General features: G+C 32.3%; 3 protein-coding genes across 5 annotated transcripts in view; 1 reads left to right on the top strand and 2 right to left on the bottom strand.

Annotated features, from left to right (window-relative positions):
* LOC109533899 (disks large 1 tumor suppressor protein) overlaps positions 1–21,542 on the bottom strand; it is a 476,297-nt gene that overhangs the window by 367,663 nt on the left and 87,092 nt on the right. The gene's annotated exons all lie outside the window — the stretch shown is intronic.
* Positions 2,951–5,827, bottom strand: LOC109534580 (PCI domain-containing protein 2 homolog). Of its 3 annotated transcripts, none has more exons than XM_019900299.2 (2): positions 5,692–5,827; positions 2,951–4,245 (listed from the first exon to the last, which is right to left on the bottom strand). In XM_019900299.2, the coding sequence occupies exon 2, from the start codon at positions 4,240–4,242 to the stop codon at positions 3,052–3,054; it is 1,191 nt and encodes a 396-aa protein (XP_019755858.1). In that variant the 5' UTR covers positions 4,243–4,245; positions 5,692–5,827; the 3' UTR covers positions 2,951–3,051. The 3 variants fall into 3 exon arrangements, with proteins under 3 accessions (XP_019755858.1, XP_048526169.1, XP_048526170.1); XM_048670212.1 differs by having other exon boundaries at positions 5,688–5,823; XM_048670213.1 differs by lacking the exon at positions 5,692–5,827 and adding an exon at positions 4,529–4,770.
* Positions 14,480–21,542, top strand: part of LOC109534579 (anther-specific proline-rich protein APG) — a 9,929-nt gene continuing 2,866 nt past the window's right edge. Inside the window, exons 1-4 of the mRNA XM_048670216.1 lie at positions 14,480–14,564; positions 14,774–14,966; positions 19,726–20,006; positions 20,119–20,268. Coding sequence (XP_048526173.1) covers positions 14,550–14,564; positions 14,774–14,966; positions 19,726–20,006; positions 20,119–20,268 — 639 coding nt within the window. The 5' untranslated portion in view covers positions 14,480–14,549. The remainder of the gene's footprint in view (positions 14,565–14,773; positions 14,967–19,725; positions 20,007–20,118; positions 20,269–21,542) is intronic.

Genomic DNA, 21,542 nt, shown 5'->3' with positions numbered 1-21,542 from the left:
GTCAGTCGCCGGTCAGCCAGTTGCAGCGCTACCTGCGTAACGCGGTAACAAGGACGCCCATATGATTGCCACCTCTCTTATTTTACTTACTCTATGTCGTATTCGTCTTCTAAATTTTACAGCCAAGCCGCGTCTTTTCGTCTACTACGTCGCTTTGACCTCCTGTCCGTCCCCTAATCATCCCCGAGTACAACGAACTCCTCTGATCCGGAAACCGGCGTCTTTTGTCAAACGTCAAACATACGGCCGTCTCTTTCTATCTTACCTAGTCATATGCTTTTTTGTGTGTGAAGCCAACCCACTGTTTAGGCAACCAGTCGCACAGTTAACTAAATTTAAATAAATTTTACCCTACAATATGATACTTTTTTCTTTTTAACACTTTCTTCTTAACACCCCCAATTGGGGGTGATATTTTTGAGGAGTTGTGGGAATATAGTAGAAATGTAACAGCAGGGGGTCTACCGAAAATAGTGAAACTTTAAAAGTTGTCCACGAGAAAAGTTTGGGAACCACTGGTTTAGAGGCAATTGGCAAGGACAGAAATCTTCAGAGCATTTGTTAAAAATTAGCAAAGCTCAAGCCCTAAAGCTGGACGATTATGCAAAGCGACTTAATTTCTCGGAAATTTTCTTTATTCGCATTCAAAGAGTTTCAACTTGTTTGCGGCACATTTATCTAGAAGAAAGCTAATGAATAGGTCAAATATTTTTGCAGCCTCCAAACCGAAAAGCCACTAAGTATTTAGATGGTTTTTAAAGTGACACGGATTTAATGTTATATCTTTATTAGCACACGATTAGATGTAGATCTATCATTAAACATTGTCCTACCATAAACTGGAAAGTCTGAAATTCAATGGACATTTTAAAGAAGTGTGTGAAACGATTTTCGTAAATCGTCCAGGCTATTTATCCACAGTTAATTCGGTAATATTTACTTTGGATAACTTAACTAACTTACTCAAAACATAAAATTTGAGCATTTTCATTTAGGATTCTTTAAAATAGAAAAACAAACCTATCTTTGAATAAAATATGGTCGAACCAGCTTTGTGTGACAAGTCTTTTAACCGTAACTGTTTACAAAGTTATCCATTAAGCATCCATAAAACCAAGTTGAATATATTTGGAACATTTATCAGCGTTTCCGCCAAGCAAACTTCGCTTTCTTCCATTTTTCCATCAAATAGATAGGCACTATTACATAAAACAACAGTTTCAAGTCGGGTATATATAAAGCAATTTGCAATTTATTACAACCTTGGGGCGGTTTTCACTATTACCATTTCCTTACTGGGAAGTAAATAGAAAACAATTCTCGACTGGAACAAGAGACAATATTCTTAACTATGAGAATTTCTGGATGGATTTATTTATATAAAAAAGTTCTGAGTCTGCCTTTCCCTAGAGTGGGGCATAAATCTACTGGGAAAGTGAAACTGGCAAATATTAATCTTACTCAGGCGCCTTTAAAAAGACTTCCCAAACTTTTATAGCAAAGTAGATAGGCTTGTTGTCACTTTTCGAGAATAATACAATTTTTCTAAGTAACAATAGCGACTGTACTTGTCGCCTCAGAACAAAGAGTGAATTAATCTCAATAAGGGTAAAATTTAATTCATTAGATTATAAAAAGATAATTTAAGATCATTGTTTTTATAATTTTAAATCGGTCAATTCCTACTAATCAGACAATGTTTTTGGCGTTTTTTGGAGGAAATAATAACCAATCACTAGCAAACAAGTAGAAAACAATTTCTTTAATTCATAAATAAAAAAAGCGATTTTAATGACCAAAGGAATATATTTAAAAGGGTTTTCACTACAGTAAAAATATTATTTACCGATTTTCCGCTAAGTACATACAGTGTGATGCATTTAAATACGGGACGCTCGAATTTTTAGTTATAGTTCAATGTTGACCATTTTTAAACATTTAATAAAATCGAATTCTTAAAAGTTATATTTTATAAAGTTTCAAATTATCTGGGTAGACCTTGCTGTGTGTGATAATTAAGGTGGAGTCGGTTTAGATACAAAAACAATTTTGTACATCGATAGAATACTCATCAGATATTTAATTGGCAATCGGTCATTCGAAAACTGCTGAAACAAATAATCAACAAATTGAAGGTTGACATGAGGATGTACAGAGCTTCCAAAGAAGGTGTCACTTGACTACCCATTCCATTACGAAAGATAAACGAAAGTGGCGTAAAACTGTGACTTTGGCATTTTCAGCAGCCCTTTTTATGTCAAAAGATGGGCAATTTGATCTTATGTGCGCGTCCCAAATTTTGTGACAATAACTATTAAGGTTCAAAAAATAAAATGGGAGTATCATTATTTACGCGGGTACTGTAAAGTTGCCCCTAAATGAGGCAACTTCCATATTTTTCAGAAAAAACTACATACCCACCATGTACCTATTCACAAAAAAAAATATAATTTTTGCTCCTGCACATGAGTTCGTTCGCACTCAGGGGCTTATTACTGTTTTCATGCAGTTATTTCTTTGTGTTTGTACTATTTATTAAGATCGTTTCATTCGCAAGAAAAATTGTACACATGATCGTTCTGTGTTTGCGCTCTTATGGTTTCAACATGAATGGTAAATTACTGTTAAGAGCTGCAGCCTGTGTTGGAACCATTGCAAAGCGAAGATACCACAAAAATTGACTGCTTCTCGACCGAACCCGTGCTTTTGAGGTTTCTAAAATCAGGTCAATTCATTCTTTGTCTTTGGTTTTAAGCAAGAGTAAGTCGGCGAACGGCTGAAACACGACTAATATGATTTGTATCAATCATACTTAGTTAATCGATGGTATCAATCATCCATTTGTTGCGTTTGTTTGTTCGTGCTGCTTGCGAGCAATATGGACTGACCAGTTACAGGCAAAGAAACGAGCACTGGGGAAATCAAAGGAACTGCTAAAGTAAATATCCTCTAGTAAATAAATCGTTTATCATCATGATACAAACAATAAAGTTCTTAAATAATACAATGATACAAATCAAAACGTACCTTAAATATTAAATCTACAACCGTCTACGTTGATGTAAGTGATGGAAAAGGATTTTGTTTGCTAACGACAACTTTTCTATGTTGATGAGATATATAGCCTTTAATTTTTCCTTCATTAATTAAATTGGCAACAATACATTCTGTTTCATCTAAGTCAACATCTTGGTTGAGAAATTCCAAAGCAGTCTGCAACGACTCTACCGGAATCTGATGTTTGTTCAAGATCAAATACACTTTTTTGAAGAGATTTCTATACGCAATAATTTTCAATTTATCCACAATGAGATAGATACCACTGTCAATAAAAAACGACTCATGGTAATCCATGATTTCGTCAAAGATTTTTAAATTGCCTTGGCAGACAGCATCAACTAGGCCGGAAAATTCCAAAACGTCATACTTTTCCAAAACGTTCCTACTCGGAATATAACCCAAAAGCATCTTTACAGGAACAAGGTAAATTAAGATTAGTCTTTTATTTTTTCGGGACAGTTTGTGACAATTTTCAAAAGCATAGCTTAAATATTTATCAGCTGCTTTGTAGTCACTATCAAACATAGCTTTTCGGCCCACAAAATAACGATAGGTAATCTGCTGGCTTAATGAAAAGGAGTCTTTAAATGGACTAGATTCTATAGCCCTAATTAAAGGTTTGCAAAGATGAAGTTTATTAATTCTGAAGTAAACTTTAAAAAGTTGATTAACCAGGCCCATCATTCCTTTACGTTTCGTATCCCGGTCATCAGTTCTGTTATCTGCAGCACAAATTCTGAAGCATGCCAATAAGCATTCCGCAGCTTTTTCTAAATATTCTCCAGGTTTTTCTGTTGCACCAGTACGTTGCTTTTCTGCCTGTTGGGCAATTAGCCTCAAATCTGAACAAACTGAGTACATCACAGGCAAACACCAATTTTCATCTTTTTGTGCTTGTAGTAGTTTTATAAACGTTTGAACAAGGCAAGTTTGCGATTGATAAGCAGTCAGGAGATCTCCAACACTAATCCCATACAAACACTTTAAATGGAAAATTACTAGCTCTTCAAGAGGCCCTTGTAGGAATTTGCAGACAATGTTTTCTGGACTGTCGATATGAAAATTCCGCTGCTTTGCATGTTCATGACGAATCGACAAATACCCTGACAACGTATGTCCATTAGCTGACCGCCAAGATCTATCTACAATTTGGAGATAGTTCGCAACATTCATAGCGGCCATGACCTGCAAAGTAAGAAAATTATTATTATGCGTTGCAAAAAAAATTATGTTCGTATTGAAAGGTTGATTCAACTATTCCAAAGTCGAGTTTTTGTGGTTGGTTTTTGTTACTGTACTGATATTGAAGTTGTAACTTGCGCTACTTGTAAGTACTTAGTGGATCAAGTTTAACAGGTGAATTATCACTTTGTACGTTAAACAATTAAAAAAAATCAGGTAAATTGTGGCGAACGTGGCAAAAATGTTGAATGTTTTCAATCGTGCAACGACTATTGGTGGTACCTACGCATTAATGCCACTATACGAACGGTGAGTCGTTGTTCCATTTTCTGAAACCCTCGTTCCCGGTGCATAAACAATTTGAATCCCGAGTGGACCGCCTGTGTTTCTTTACCACAACGACAGAATTGATTTGTTTTTATGTTTTCAATTTTGAGCATTATTCTGTGACAAAACATGTCATCTTTCTTATGTGTGGAGACTGTCCCACTACTCCTGAATAAAATATTTATGCGATAATAAGAGCTGGCAAAATAAAAATAAATTTGAAAAAATACCAAATAACAAACATAAAATTGACTATTCGAAAGGCAAAAATGCTTTTGCATGGTACAGTAGTGAGTTTGAACCATCAGAAAGTGGCTAAGACCTAAAATGTTTTGATGTTAGCCCGTCTTCCGAGAAAGGAAAAATAAGAATACGAAACTGAGAATTTGGAAACAATTGTAAGCTGTGGACACTGTGGAAAGAATTATCTATTGACACGGCGTAAAATCACCATAGTCATAGAATATAAGAAACTACGTTCACCTTGTTTTAATCGATACAAGCTGTTGAGTATTTTATGAACCGTCTTCCAGTACCATCTTGAAAGCTTTCGAAGTTAAGCCGATAAACATTTACATTATTTCACTATAATCACCGTGTTTAAGCTAAAAAATCACTTAGTTTAATTAAGAAATTTTAAAAGAGTAGATAATATTAAAGAATAACTACCCACTCTTTGTTTAAAAAATAACCTGTGTTGGGCCCATCGACGGGCTAGATAGCCTCAATCAATGGGCGACATTTAAAAAGTTAAATGAATTATAGAGACAGTCGAGTCCTTGTCGAGACATAAACTGCCGCAACTTAAAAAAAAACAATTTAACAGCAAATAACACCCAACAGTCTAATTTTCCTGTGATTACATCGTTTTGGGACAGTCTATGTGTAAGTGTTTCTACAGAAATGTATGGTAACATTCTGCTTAACATCATATCAAGTGTCCGTTCAGTTAAAAGAACTAAAAACTTGGAATACCGCAAATCTCAAACGATAAGTTCTCCTGAAACTTTATACATAAAACTTTAACCAAACCCCATGGTTTGATCCGATCGATTAAAAACTTTGAAACACAAAAACTCAACTTTCGTTACTTGGGCAATGCAACTACTAAAACGTACTTACTTCGGAGTTGGTAATACAGCAACAATTCGTTTATGATGGTAAATAGATTTCAATCGCAAAAATTGCCGTCAATGTTTACGATTCTGAAGTTGGTAACCTCACTTTCGAATTTGAATTGACAAATGTCATACACAGTTGCGAAAGTGAGCAGGAAATCTAATATCCTTTAGAGAGAAAGCAGCCTACAGAAACAAAACACAACGCATTATCTAGCGAAAAGTAAATAGTAAGCATAAACTGAACATTGCAATAAGTTACGTACCTGAAACAGATATGGAATCATGAACACAATGAAGCGATCAGTTGTTAGTTGCAATATTATAACGATTGGTCCGAAACCCCAGAAAATTAGTGGCAACGTTGATACCAGTCCCACCTTGTGATATTTCTATTTGGTGGCCATCTAACGGATAAACGGCGAAGTTTATCGGTAGATGCTCTTTAAATGCCCGCCGCCCGATTTTCTTCACTGCACCTCATGGTTAAGAGATGGCTCTCGAACTAACGCTCTATATAGAGCCAAAGCTTTTATCTTTATATAAGCACAGAAATATATACAGCAAATTTTACCTCTGCTGGCTTATTTAATATTTTAATTTCAATTTAATAATAATAAAATGATAAATTAAAAGCAAGTACTTATCTTAAAGCTAGAAAACCTCAGGCGGAAATTGATTCAGTACATTTAAGCATTTTCTGTATATATGGTGAAGGCAACTGTTTAGCTGTTAAACTAGCCAAATTTTTATCGACAATTCACGAATTCAAAAGTTAAGGCTTCGACCCCACTGGCCAATAAAGAATATTCAAGTGCTGCACTCAAATGCAACACAAAAATTTAGTCAAAATTGAACAGTAATACAATAATTAGGTACTATAAATTGTCAAATTTTGCACATTTTTAAACCAGATGACTTGATTTGCTGCGACAGCAATTAAATCCAAGAATACAGGCTTGAGAGTGATAAAAACTTTGGTGTCGATTTGCTCGTAAACGAAGAGGTTACGAAGAGAATATTTCGTTTCGCGATATTTGGCGTGTCAAAAAAGTTATGCGGAAATAAATTGCCGATTTAATGCCAAGTGCCATCTAGTGGCAAAATGAAGAAACATTTTTTTATTAGAAAGTTATAAATCACTAAGCTGAAACTCTGTAACGATTTTCAATTTGATCCGCGAAGAAATGTGCAGAATGGATCAAAAATTTAAAAAAAAAATGAAATTTGATGAGCTGTAACTCGGAAAGTATTCAATTTCGAATTTTTGTCATATGAACTACTACTATTATTTCCGCATGTAGTATCATCCTTAAAATTTCCTAACGCATTATTCGAACACCCTGTACAATAAAAATGGAGTTATACACAGATATATCCATAGACGCATCCATTCTATTCCGCGAATTTATTTACCTATAATATTATTTTTAAATTAAAATAAACTCAAATATTAATTTAAATAATGCTTCTAATTGCATATAAAGTGGAGTGGTATTCGCTTGATAAAACCCCTTTCCCTTTTATTGTACCAAAAAACCCTTAACTATAAAAGTGCCAGGAAGACAAAATTGAATCGAAATATCAAACAGTTTATATAATTATTTGGTTTCATATGTTAAATAAGAGGAAAGACGGCAATGGTCGATAGCATTTTCTTAATGAATAAAGACATGATGTTGTTGTTATGTTAAATAAAATGTTAATAGAGCAACTCAAAGCATTCGCATTTTTAAATAAAAAGATTTGTACTCGTACCGAAGTTTTATGAATCTATTGAAAAGTTGACCAGCCCTATACATAGATATTCGTTATCTACACCCGCAGTAAATAATTAAAACGAAATTCGCATAAAGAGATTCTGCATGACATATTAATGTCCCAACTTTATGAGAGGTATTTTTTCATTGATATACATATACACAGTGTATTCAGGTGAAGAACTAACTACAACAGATACATTATAACATTACTTTGAAAAAGATTTATTTATTGTTCAATTTCAATTATTTTCGTATGCTTTAAGTAGGTAATCAAAATGCGCAGTCGACTACTAGCAAGTGATTTTAATATTTTGTTATTATTTTTATTTTGTAAATGCAAAATAATATACAAATGTATATTTGTAGTCATTGCGGACTACGTAAATTTTGGTGTTGTCAAATTTCAAAGAGAACCAAAAGAGCAATTTTTACGGAAAACAAATTTCGACTGATTCTCGCTTAAAATTGCAGAAAATCCATTTCTACCGATTTTTATTGATGCAATACCAGGAGTGTAAAAAAATCGATATAGGTACCTAATATTAATCATTCAATCTCAAAGAATCTTGGCTTTACACCACGGGTAAATTTATAATTATCCAGTCAATAAGAAGTACTACCTAGTTAATAAAGTTTAGTAAAAATAATAATTAAATTTAATATTTTTAGCAATGACAGTCGGTAGGTATATTTTCAGCTTTGAGCGATTGTTAATAAAATGGTTAAGCCAGAATTTTTATGGGAATATTCCAGGCTATATTTTTTATTTTTATTTTTTTTTTGCATTTTATACGCATCGGTATCGCAGAGCAAGAAAAGTAGGTAAAGACGGATTTTAAGTCATTTTAAGTGAAAACCAGTAGCCAGATTTTTTTCTAAATTTGTCTTAATGGTATCTTCTAAAATTTAGCAACATGAAAGTTAACGAAAAAATTATAATTGAAAAGAACAAACATATTTTACGCGAAGAGTTTTTTAACCCAAACATACTCTATGAAAGTTCTACAAGAAAAATGAATCATTACTTGCTCTATATATAAGCAATGGATTTAAAATTGTTCCGCTATGAACTTTTATAAAGAAAAAAGCATATCAATTAATAATATTGAAACCGCTCGGAATATTCCAGCGATATTCGGTACGTTATCAAAGTATTACAGTTATTACAGAATCTTTATTTTCCATACAAACATAAAATTCACTTTTAGCAGTACGTGCGAGCGGTGACTTACGATATTTTCTGAAACAAAGGTGTACAACGTGTGAAACAAAGGTGCTCAAACGTAGTACAAAAAAGAAACCACAGTTCTATATTTGAAGGAAAATAATTCGATATGTTGATCGAGAAATTGAAAATTAATGTAGTTATGAGAGCCCACAGCTATATGAAAAGTTGTCTGGAAGAAGTCATTTGCGCTTTTATTTTCAAATAATCTGAGGAAAATTTCCAGCACTCAACGCGAGTTTTTTTAGGCATAAGTGCCAATATGTCGAAAATTATGCCAATAACAATAAATTCCAAAAACAAGTCAACAAGATAATTGAGAGTATGATTAACTCACTAGCCACTACCAAATGTCGCTGTTTTATTATTTCCTAGCTCAAAAGTATGACCTTCTGTCACTAAATTAAATACAAGCAGTTTATGCAATTGCGATACGCATTGAAATTGTCTTATTTATTGGGGGTGAGGAACGTTGCCTTTTATAAACCGCACAAATAGGTATTGCATCAGCGACATTCCGGATCAAAGCGTTAAAGAACTTATATTAAGAAGATAAAACAGAAATTTAAGGAATTGTTTTCTGGAGAATAAAAAAGTGATCTAGAATTTTAGATGAACCTGCTCAAATAGAAGTTTGCGGACAATTTTTAACGGGACAACAATCGGTTCGAAAAATTTTCAAATTGCACAGAATCAGAACATCCATATTATATGCAGCTTCATCAGGGATTAAATGAAGTTGCTCCAGACAGGAGAATTGAATGTTGCGGGACGATGCAAGTTTTGATTACCAATCAGCACCGATTGCTGTTCAACATTTGCTTTAGTGATGAGTGAGCATTTTATTTGAACGATACTCTCAATAGTCATTATTGTAGAATACGGAGTGATTCAAGCCTTCATGTCATGAGAGAAGGAAGCACTCAACTAGAAAAACTGATCATCTGTTGTCGCGAAGGATTATAGGAATGATCTCTCTTTATTGATGGTAATTTTCTGCATCGTGGCTTTAGAAAATGATATTGAATCGTTGACAATGCATCAGCTCGATAAACAACACATAATATGAACGTTAAAAGGTGAATACAGCTAACATATTTTCACGAAGTACGTGATTCCCATCCTGACCTGGGTAACAATGTGTTGAGTCGCGCATTTGAGTCATTGCCGCTCTCTGAGTTGATGAGTTGCTACTCATTTATTTTATTCAAGTTGACTAAAGCTTTACGAGACCCGAGACTGGAATTGAAACATAAAAAAACAAGGTCATCAATATTTTTATGACTAATATTTTACCACTTTGTCCACACCACTTTTGGGGAACAATAAAGCAAATAATTTACTGTACTCCCCTCGATTCAGCGGGGGAACTACTATCCCGAATCAGAAGAACATTTGACCAACTTGATCCAGCTGAATTTTGTAAACGTTAGCGCAATTAGAACAAAACCGTAAATAAGCCTAAAACTACTCGAGTTAGGTATAGGGACACCATATGTGGATAGATAGGAAATATTTTAGCATATCTATTGAATGAATCAGCAACTGTTGGTGAAATAAAGTGGACACACTCTTAATGTATGAATAAAAGTATATTGATAAATGATAAAGAACAACACAGTACAAAAGTAGATTTCCGAACACGAAAACGATTCTGTATCAGCAGCAATTTGACGACGACTAACTAAAAAGGTCGCTCTCGCGATAAACAAAAAATTATGCTGCCTAAGCAATATAGCTTTATGGTACACTGTGGTCCATAATATATATAGCTGAACTTATATTGATAATATTAAAAGCATTTTGATTATAGTTTTATTCTAATAGCAACGTATCTTTGTATTTAAAATAATTGTTGTTATTTTTCCACTATGCTGTATCTAAATTTCTTTTTCCTATAATTCATTATCGAGCCCCGTAATATCTAAATTTTGAGTTTGATTCATTCATTTTTGAAAATGTTTTTTTACTTTAGGCGACACCCTGTTAATGGTAAAATTTTGATAAAAACTGTTTTTTGCTCAGAAACGGATAAAGTAGAGTAGAAAAACTTTTAATAAAAGCTATTGGAAATGAAAAAAGAAACACAAAAAAACATTATACAGGGTGTCCCATTTAAAATAAGTAAGTTTGAGACCACTTTCGATATAACCGGAAGTCGCAGAATATCGCTGTTATTTCATCTAAAAAGAGTGTGTCCGAAATGTTCCAAAGTGTCTATTATGCAAATTTGCAGGATTCATATCGCATTATTTCCAGAAATATTCTAATGGACGCTGACCGTGAGACACTCTGTAGATGGGTTAAAAACGATGGCATTTATTCACTATCGTTGGAACAAACATTGGAAATCCGTTCAGTTTTATGACAAAAATCAATAAACCTAAATAACTTCTAGCTTAAAATTGGTATAATTTTTTGAAGCATAACCTTTATAAAACTCGACCATAAGTATATTTTCATTAGTGTACTAAAACTTTGATTGACCTAAAATCACCATTGATCATGCGAAAATTGGGATTTATCATTGTTTTTCACTCGATAGCAAATTACTAAATATAGGTATTTACCTGAACTAAAGCGTCTAAGCCCTATTTTCGAATTTAATTCGACCCGGTTAGGAGGAGGTCGAATGCGTTGGCCATTGAGCATTCATAATAAACTTACCTGAAAATAATAAACAATTAATAGTGATTGTCGGCAGTTATTAGTTTGTTTATTCGAGGAAAATTATGCAACGAATCAGATGAATAGGTAAATAATTTTAACGACTATTAATAGCTTCTTAGTCGGCTAAATAATTTGTATATTTTTGTATCAATTCATAGTCGTATCTTTGGACAAAAGCTAAGTTATAAGTTAAGCAATAACTTATATACATTTATTGTACACGGTGTTTAAATACTGTTATGTTTTCTTCGCCAAAGTTTAAATCTTCTGCGAGTAATATGGGGAAGCCTAGAGAGCAAAAATTATACAATGTTATAATAATCTTCTAGTAGATATAGTAAGTAGTAAGTAATCTTCTAATAGATCTTCTCAGTAATTTGGATCTTTGATCGACTGTTCTCCGGCATCATTAGAGATTTATAATTTTGCATTGATATTATTTATAATTTTGTATTGTTTTGTATTAACCAGTCACATTGTTCTTGCAGAATTTACTTACTGCGTATTTTGCCACTCTCCGTGCCACGACAATTTAAGTGCCTGTAATAAAGTGTTAAAGTTTGTATTTCCTAAAAATAAAGTATTCTTGTTTTCACGCCAAATAATATTGTTCTTTATTTTTTGTATTTATGGAGTTACATAAGTAATAAAATAAATAGAGGTAAGCTTGTAATACATTTTTGTCTGCATAGCCTTACTCGGAATTAAAAAAGAAGTTAAAATAAGTTTCGGGCGGAAAATATAAAAATGAATATCTCTCAAATGGCTCAAAATGAAGACAAGCTATTATACTATTACTCAGAACTAAGAATTACTCAGAAGACAAGCTATAATGTTTTTCTGTCTGAGATACCCGATATTATTTATCATTATTTAGTATTTTACAAGCAGTGCCAAATCCAACTATGGCCGAGTTCACTTATTACCATTTACACTGGATGTTCATTGTTTAACTATTTTTTCCAAACAATACCGTCATGTTCTGTTTGCAACAGAAACAAACTTTCAGTTTCTTGCTGGGATGTTGAGAGTATTTAAGACTTACTGATTGTATTGATTTGAATAGCATTGTTCACTATATTGCTGTTTTATGCTTTGTATTGTTGTTTTTCGTTTTTTGTGTCTATTTTCATGTATCATTCGCTTTGCCCAGAAAACGTATTTCCGATTTTCTGTGTCAATAAAGCATATTTTGAATTTGAATTTGTTTAGTTACTAGATTTTGTTGCTTACCTTATAACTTGAATTATGCCCAAGAATAGAGCTATGATTCGATCATAGAATTTTTTAAATCTGATTGCCGATTGTATTCGTATTATATTAATATTCGTATTCGAAATGTAGATAATATTTAAGCTATGCGTTACATTTACAGCGCAGTATTTCATAAAATAAAGCATGGTTTATACTATATACGCTCTTTTGCTCAGGTCTTTTGTACGTTTTAAATATCCAAATGAGTATACGGTTAATTAATGATCATCATTCAAAGTTGAATTGTTGAGACCAATATTAGACGCAACTAGATTAGTTCCCTTGTTTTATTTGGATATTTGATTGAGTAATCAATGAAGATCATCTTACTAGGGAGGATACTTTTGTAAAGTAGAACTCGAATCATATAAAGTAGAACTGAAAATTGGACAAAGTTTTAAAGAAATGCGTTCCATTTATGTAGATGTACATTCTACAACACACTAATTTGAAAAAAATTACTTAATGTTTCCTATAGACAACCTATGATGGAGCAATTAACAATAGATTGTGCGTAACCAACGCTCAAGTACCTAAACGTTGACAACAGAAATACATAGTAACAAAAACAAATAGTTGCTACTTGTGCTCCTGCAAGATATTTTGTAATTATAATTTATGATGACTGTAGCAATGAAGCTGTACCTATGAAATATGATATGCAGACAATTCTAGCGTGACTCAGGATTAAAAGCAGACGAGGCATGAACAGTTGCAAAACAAATGCTTGATTATGTTGATTCTTCGCTGTGTATTTAAAAAGTTTTACAATAAGGACAATATGTTTTTAAAAATTAAAAGACATTAAAGACAAGACTGTAAAAAGCTTTCCTTTCAAATTATGCCAATTATCCACTTCCAAATCAGATTAGTCAACTGCATTTATGACACAATATGATGTTGGGGAAAAGAGTCAAGAGACGAGATTGACTTAATCAAATTTGGAAAGTTTTTTCACGAATAATTTACAACCGTGCTCAAAGACGACTACGAGACATTTATTTACCAGGACACAATTTACGTTTCGTGACGATTTCGAAATAAGGGAAGGGAGCTATTACGCTACACGTTGTAAAATTGTATTGTATTGTATAAAGGAGGGTAAAAGATGTAAACTTACATGGCATGAAGACGCAGTGAGCATAATTGTGACTTATACGGCTAATTCATTGACTTCAAAAAGGAAGTTATTCAATGGGCAGTCAACTGGACAAAGATATGAGAGTTATATGCTTTAGTCTTGCAAATATCTTTATAGGATAACGGATACGAAGGTAATAACTGATTTAGTTTTACACTGGTTTAAAACTTTAATTCGTAATATAGAAATGAAGCTTATTTAATAACCCATAATCAAAGCACAGTTACCCGCATACATTATTTACTCTTATACAAATACTAATGATTACTCCCATTATTGCAAATTTGCCTTAACTAAACTTTCAACTATAATGAAATAAATTTCAAACAGGTAATCAATAAAAATATTCCAAATTTTTTCTTCGCGACCAAATGTTAATCGAAATTTAGAAATAGCAACTTTTAAAGTGTAACAATGTAATAATGGCAGTTGTATGTAGAAATCAGGATTTTTATATGCACATTCACCCCAAGAAAATCAATAGCGTCGTAAATAACGTTACTGATTAACACGCACTCTGCATAATATTATATAATCTCTAAGGTTCTAATAATATATCATAAGGCGGGCAATTCCAAGTAATTAAATTATATTATTTAAGGAATTATAATGATTGCATTAATAGATTTAAATCAACATATGTCTGCCCATCTTTTTAATGGAAATAAACCTACACTTTGGAATATTCGGTGGAATTCCCAAAAGAAAACCCGAATAGCAGGTTATACTGTCCTTCAAAAATTACTTAGTTTCCATATAAAATCATAATTTTCGTATAAAACGGGTCAATCAACCAAAAAGCCGAAGAGATGAAGACGTTTTTGGTGAGCCATATACACTGATATTAAGTTTTCTCAATATAGCAAACATCTGCTGTTAATTAAGATCTGCTATCACAATTTTTTCATAGTGGCAGTATTCAATTAATATTAACATTTCACTACTTTTCCAGCTGCTCTTTTACAAAACCGAAAATTTGGAAAATCGATCTAATTTTGAAATGGAATATTTTACTTAAGATTTATTTTTCCAGTTTGCAGCTTTCGTTGCAATCAGCTTAGTACTCGTTCAAGCTGCACCCACATCAAACAACGATGCCAAGGTAGCCAAAAAGCGTAGCATTGGTGCTTACGAATTTGGCTCAGCCAATTCTCTTAATGGAGATTTTTCTACCAACCAAGGAGCTTTGAGTGGAAACTTGGCATTGTATTCTTCTGGAGCTGGAGGTAAATTTAAGGATGTAAGATGTAAAGGCATAAAGCTAAATATTCAAAAACAAGATTTAAAAGTGCAGTTAAGTGAATTTCCCATTGTTGCTTTAGTTATTATTATTTTGAACAAAAGGGGTTTTCAGAGCTGAATCGCAGTTCAACGACTTTTGTTGAGCTTTAAACATTTGTAATTCAATATATTGCAATATAAAATAATGATAACAATATCAATTGCAATTGGATTAATATCACTTAAATTGAATTAATAATATTACTTTATTGCTTCTGTTGAGTTTTTCGCCACACAATTTTGTCACTTAAACATACAGCATTTCCACGCGATAACAAGGAATTATAACATTCTTCATTAACGAAAGAAATAATTATCAAAGTAACTTAAAAAAAGAATAGTACACTTCTTCCCAATAAAAAGGATTTGAAATCATGGATCCGTCTTAACCATTTAGAACTTATCTAATTTTGTTGTCTGCTCGTTTCAATTAGATCTTTTGCATTAACAGGAGTAAATACCTAATTATGCTTTAGTGAATCTAGATTCAAATAAATTATTAAATGAATAAATATGCGTGACAACAAAAAAAATAGGCAAACGAATCGATATACAGGTTAATTCTTAGATCTGTTCTACTTGAGTACTGCCCCTATAAACTGGTCAACAAAATGAACGTTACACAGCCGAATCTTCCCTAACTTTGGAACTGGATAAATACTGATTTCTTAGATCGGTTTGGTATCTGTTTGAAGGATTATTTAGCCAATTGTTTTCTGTTAGTGAATGTTTTGGTAAAAATCAAGCGTCTCAGATAAATTGTCTAAAGGGCGGCAAATGAAAAAAATTAAAATCTCGAAAGTTCGGGATCCTCCTAGCTAAAGTTTAAAAATAAACCAAATGGCTCGAACCAGTTCTTTAATTTTTCGGCAAATTAATTACTCGTAAAACAATTGAGAGATCAAGTCAGATAAATTTCCGGAAATTAAAGCTATCGCTTCATATTTGATACACAAGAACATAATTTTACTTCTTCAATATTCACTATTAATCTTATTGATATCGTCTTCCAATAATACGTACACTTGATAATGGTTAAACATTAAATATAATTTTCTTATTTAACCAACGTAATTTAAAGTAACCAACGATTTGCTAAAGTCGTTATCTAGGCAGAGTTAGCCGCATTTATTGTCACTTTTGAATATTTTGTTGACCCTGAAGGTACATATGTCTAAGTTCATCAACAGAATAAAAAATAAAAAAATAGTTGGAGTAAAGCAATTTTTTTGTATTTTTTTATTTTCTAATAATTAATCAGTTGTTGATCATGAATCAGTTGAACGGCACTATAATTTAGTATTGATTGCAACTAATTATTCATTAAATACCAATGATGTACGCATAGAGTAACCGATTTTTAATGCATGATATATTATAATATACCTCAGCCAGTAACAATAACTCTAATTATTTAAAGAAATACTTCATTTTATTTATAAAGAGACATGAGTAAGTTAACATGAAATTAAAGTTTCTAAGATTGTAGCGATTTGACAGTCGTAGAATTTTTTTTCAAAATTGCTTTACTCGAATCGCCTTGGTAACACTGCGAAGAATTTTAATAATTCATTATTTCTAAAGAAATTTTTAACGTTATTATCTTATTTGTCCCTGTTAATAGGTTCGCTCTACTAACATATAAACGGTCCCTGAAAACTAGTGGTTTATTAATACCAAATTAGTTTTTAAATATTTCTTGCTAATTATGTAATTTTTTTTGTTTAACCTTTAAAATATGAATAATAAATGATAATCAAATAAAAAAATGTCTTGAGAACGTAGTCTATTGATATGTTTATTACGTTACTTAAATTTTCGATCATATATTGTTTTAAATAGAAGTTGAAAAATAAAGTTTTCTGAGTTACTCAATGTCTAGCTAACATCAAGCAAATATTACCTAAGTGGCGTTTTTAGAAGCAGGCTCACAACATATAATATTTTAAAGTGAATTCAGAACGTAGCATAATGACAAATATTTACCAAACAAAACAATACGTTTTACTTACTTATAAGTTAGACTCTTCGAGCCTTTTTTCTAAATTACAGTGTTAAATAAGATGCATTGGAAAAGTGCATTCAAGAATATTATTTTTAATTTGGGGTACAACATTTTTATTATTAATGTCATCATTTTTCAAATTTATTTATAAATGAAACTCGATAATGTGTGAATCAACAATGTAACTGCGATTAGTACATTACCAAGTTAAACGCCGCCCAAAATTTTATTCTTCTAGCTATCAAAAATTATTACACTTAAATAGTGATTCTTAAAAAAATAACCTCGAGCGACTTGAACGAAAACTTTGTTGAGCAAACCCTAACGAAATGGAAATATTATTTACTGCTAAAGAATTCACAGTCCAATTTATTCCCAGCCTTTTGGAGACTCCCTCAGAAAGACAATTTATTCTCCCTCACATAAAATTGTCCACATATCATTATGTTTAAATCCAAGCCTATTTTCTCTCATATATTTTAATGATATTTATTAACCATCATGAACACGCTAAAACATTCAAGAGCAGTTTAATTACTTTAATAAAAGTTGGACTTTGATACAAGGTGTAATTTTCTAAATGGCATATACAAAGGAGCAACTAAAGAAGTTGACTCCCAGTATTTCAACTTTATTTTAAGAACTATTAGCGATTGACCAATGAAACTATAGTATACATTTAACACAATTTATAGCCATACAACACGATAGTACACATGCTTATATTTATAAAATTTGAGAACAAGGGATCAGCATCAGCATGAAGCTGGAGCCGTCAATTCACTTTTCGTAGTGTAGTATTGATGTTTGCATCTTATGTCACAGTTTAATGTTATAATAAAGCTTTGGGACAAAAATGTGTAAAGTTGACCAAACAGCACTTGTAGCTTTATCACTATAGCTAATCTGTCACTCTATCACTAGCCATATTTTATTACTATTAATGAACCATTACCTGACTAAAGGGTTTTCTCAAAAATTGGAGTTTTGCGTACTTGTGCTTATGGATTCCGCCTATATTCCATGAACGATTCCAGCCTTTCAAATGTTTCACAAATTTTACTTTCTGATTTGCAAGAAAAGGCAAACTTAATGAGGTTTTGACTTTATCTTACACCGAAAATTGCGATAAGCGCATTTTAAAATTAATCAAAAAGTAACTGTTGGTATGTTTGCCATCAAATATTTCATGTATGCATAGTTTTCGCTGTGCTTTTTCATAAAAAAATATACAAAGATACTTTTTTCCAGTAGAAAATTTTAATTATATTAATCATTTAACGTTCATGATTTCTTTCTCATTGCAATGTTTTCTTTGTAATGATTCAAAGTTTTCTTTGCAACGTTTGCTTTCATTCATTTTCTACCAGACCACAATTGAATTAATTTAAAATACTACTTAATAGTAAGTTAAATGAGACGTTTTAAGAGTCAAAATCTACTAGAAATATATCTACACGGCTAAATTTATTTTCTATTTTCAAATTATTTTTAGCAGTTGCAGTTTTTCTTATGTACCATCGTTATCGAGGCGGCGGAATAAGCGTCGCCTTTTTATTTCGTTAACTGCGTTAAGAACATTATTTGCTGTTGCTTGTAAACGTCTAAACTGTGGTCTGAAATGTCCTTTTGATATAGGATATACATCCCTTTTACTTTTCATTTCATTTGGTGTCTTGGTCAGCTATCCTCACAAACGGTTTTCTTGGTCATACTAAATCCGCCTATTGTGACAAATCGAAAATCCCTGCCACAGCGCTCTAATCGAAATTTATTAAAAAAAACAATACAAATTTCAAACTTTACAAAAGCATAATTGTATATTAATTATATGATCTTTAGAATACACTTTGTATCAAAATTATTCAAGACTTATGCACTGCACAAATTAATGCTTCTATAGCTTTTATTTTTCGTAAATAATCATAATAGTCGCTCGTGCATGCTCTATTTTACGGTCAGTTTTCCGCATCGACCATTTAGCAATTTCATTTCAATATTGTCGTCAGATTTTGAGATTTTCCGTTATATTAGAAGCGGCATTTCCTGTACCTCGGCGAAAACCGATTAAAATCAACTTCCATCGATAACGTTATAAGTATGTTTTTATTTTTGTTTGCGGGATGGATTCTGTGTATTTTTTCGGACAAGCCCACATTAAAATCAGAAACGGAAGGTTGAGAGAAAGTTTTTTAACTGCGGTTACTTGTGCATGCTGGACAGAGTGCATTCTCCCATTTATTTTACATTTATATTCTTCATTAATACTCAACAATTAAATCATAAGTAACAAGTATTTATTTACCGTGTAAATTATGTGACAAATTTCCAAAATAACACTATGGTTTTACTAAAGTTGCCGTCCGGTATTTTAATGGACTAAATTATCAAAATCAAATTCCATAAGGTGCATAGACCGTGCAAGGAAATTTATTCAAATGTCGCAACAAAAAGTTATCCGCCAATTTATCATCGTCGCGGCAAAACGTAAGCCTGCAAATTTTGTATTTGACAACATAAATGAAAAACTCCCTGTGTATAAATAGGGCCAATAAGGACAAACGCATGAAAATGGCTAAATATTTCTATTTTATATCCGCTTTAAATATTCCAGGTTAAATGTGAATTTACCTGTCAGAACATATTTAGGTTTGCAAAATACTTAATCACTAGCAGTGAGCATTAATATTATATTTTAGGTTCTAACGAATATATAGGTAATTATGGAAGTGGATATAATACAAATGCATACGGAAGTGGATATAGCACAAATGGATATGGAAGCGGCTATTCTGGATACACTTCTGGAAATGTTCAAACTCACACTCACACGCATGAATTGAGGACAGTTACTCAACATGTTCCCGTTCCTGTGCCTCAACCATACCCAGTAACTGTTGAAAAACAAGTGCCCGTACCACAACCTTACCCTGTTGAAGTACCCAAGCCATATGCGGTTCCAGTACATATCCAAGTACCTGTAAGTATTCCTAGGTCAATATTTCCGAAACTATATTGGTATTAGCTCAACGAATTATTAATCTAATTACACGGTGAATAATTTCTACGACATGAAAACATTTGAATTGTAGGTGGAAGTGCCAAAACCCTATGAAGTGAAAGTACCGCACCCGGTTTATGTGCCGTATGAAGTCAAAGTACCTGTTGAGGTTCCCAAACCGTACCCTGTCACAGTGACCAAAACCGTTTCTGTTCCAGTGGAAAAACCCGTATACGTAAAGGTAAAAACTTACAATATTGATTCATCTAAAAGCTAAACATGTACATAAGTTGTCTATCTTATTTCTAATTCTAACAGCTTCCGAAATGGAAATCTCCGTTTGATTTAGATACCGACTATTTTACAAAATAAATAGATGCTGCAGTTAACATAAAAAATAACGAATAACTGATTATCAATAATCGCTTCTTGCCCAACACAAAATGGAATTTGTTATAGAGATCTTTAAATTCCAATACTGAATTTCAAGTAGCATTCAAAGCAGTTTGTTAAATAGATAATTGAATGAGATAAAATGGTGCACTATCAATTTTTGTTTTGGTTTTGTGGATTATATTCTTCTTTTTCTTTGTGGATATTCTTGACAATGCTACACTTGGTTATTTACCGAAACAAATTATTGACATTACTTGGCAATATCGGAATTAAAATGTTAAGAAAAACTTGCTTTATTTATGAGTTTATTAAAATTAAGGTATTTGTTCCACTATAACAAGTTACATTCGCAGTGAATAGCTATTTCCGGATTTTCTGAACAACAGAAAAAATATAGGTCGACAGACAATTAGGTGCAAAAAACAATTAAAAAACGTTTATTTTAGCCTTCCAGCCAAGTTTTGACAAAATACTATCTTTTAGATTAGTGGATGCACAATCTTGTATTCTTTCTCATTAAAATAACAAAACATTCTCCTCAATATAGACAGCAAATTGATTTAACAAAAAGTCGTACTGCACATACTTTTTGGTATGAAGACATCAGAAATGTTGATTTGGAAATCCTACTTAACCTGTCCGTGTTCGAGGTAATCGGATTTCAATCGATCAATACATTTTGACTTTGAATTTATTTCTTGTTAGAACTTAGTGATTAAAACTCACAAACAAAGCCAATAATATAAATAATAATAAAATCAAAGAATATTAAATTTTTATTTATTAAATACACTGATGGACAAAATTAGCGGACCATCTATAAATTTCAAAAGAAAAATATTTTAAACCCAACATACTCTGATCAACACTGGAATTTTGATCGTTATCGAAAAAAAATTAACACAAAATATGAATCACTAGTTTTTTGGTACAAATTTATGAAAAATAAATTTTGAAATTCAGGTAAAGTTTCCGTCTTTAACCGTTTCAATAGCATGTATTCCGCCTCTATCTCCAATGCAGGGGCGGATCCAGCTTTCGAGTCAAGGGGGGGTCTTTTGTTGTCTATGAAATTAGAAAAATGATCGTTAGTCGTTATAAACCCAGCACAAGGGGGGG

Source organism: Dendroctonus ponderosae, unplaced genomic scaffold (assembly GCF_020466585.1).
Source record: "Dendroctonus ponderosae isolate FM_Combo_2020 unplaced genomic scaffold, Dpon_F_20191213v2 Dpon_F_20191213_1, whole genome shotgun sequence".
NCBI lineage: Eukaryota > Metazoa > Arthropoda > Insecta > Coleoptera > Curculionidae > Dendroctonus > Dendroctonus ponderosae.
Note: the sequence above shows the minus strand (reverse complement) of the source record. Positions and strands in the feature narration are given on the sequence as shown.

Excerpts from the sequence above, each read along its gene's own strand:
- LOC109534580 (XM_019900299.2), bottom strand. The coding sequence starts at position 4,242 with ATGGCCGCTATGAATGTTGCGAACTATCTCCAAATTGTAGATAGATCT.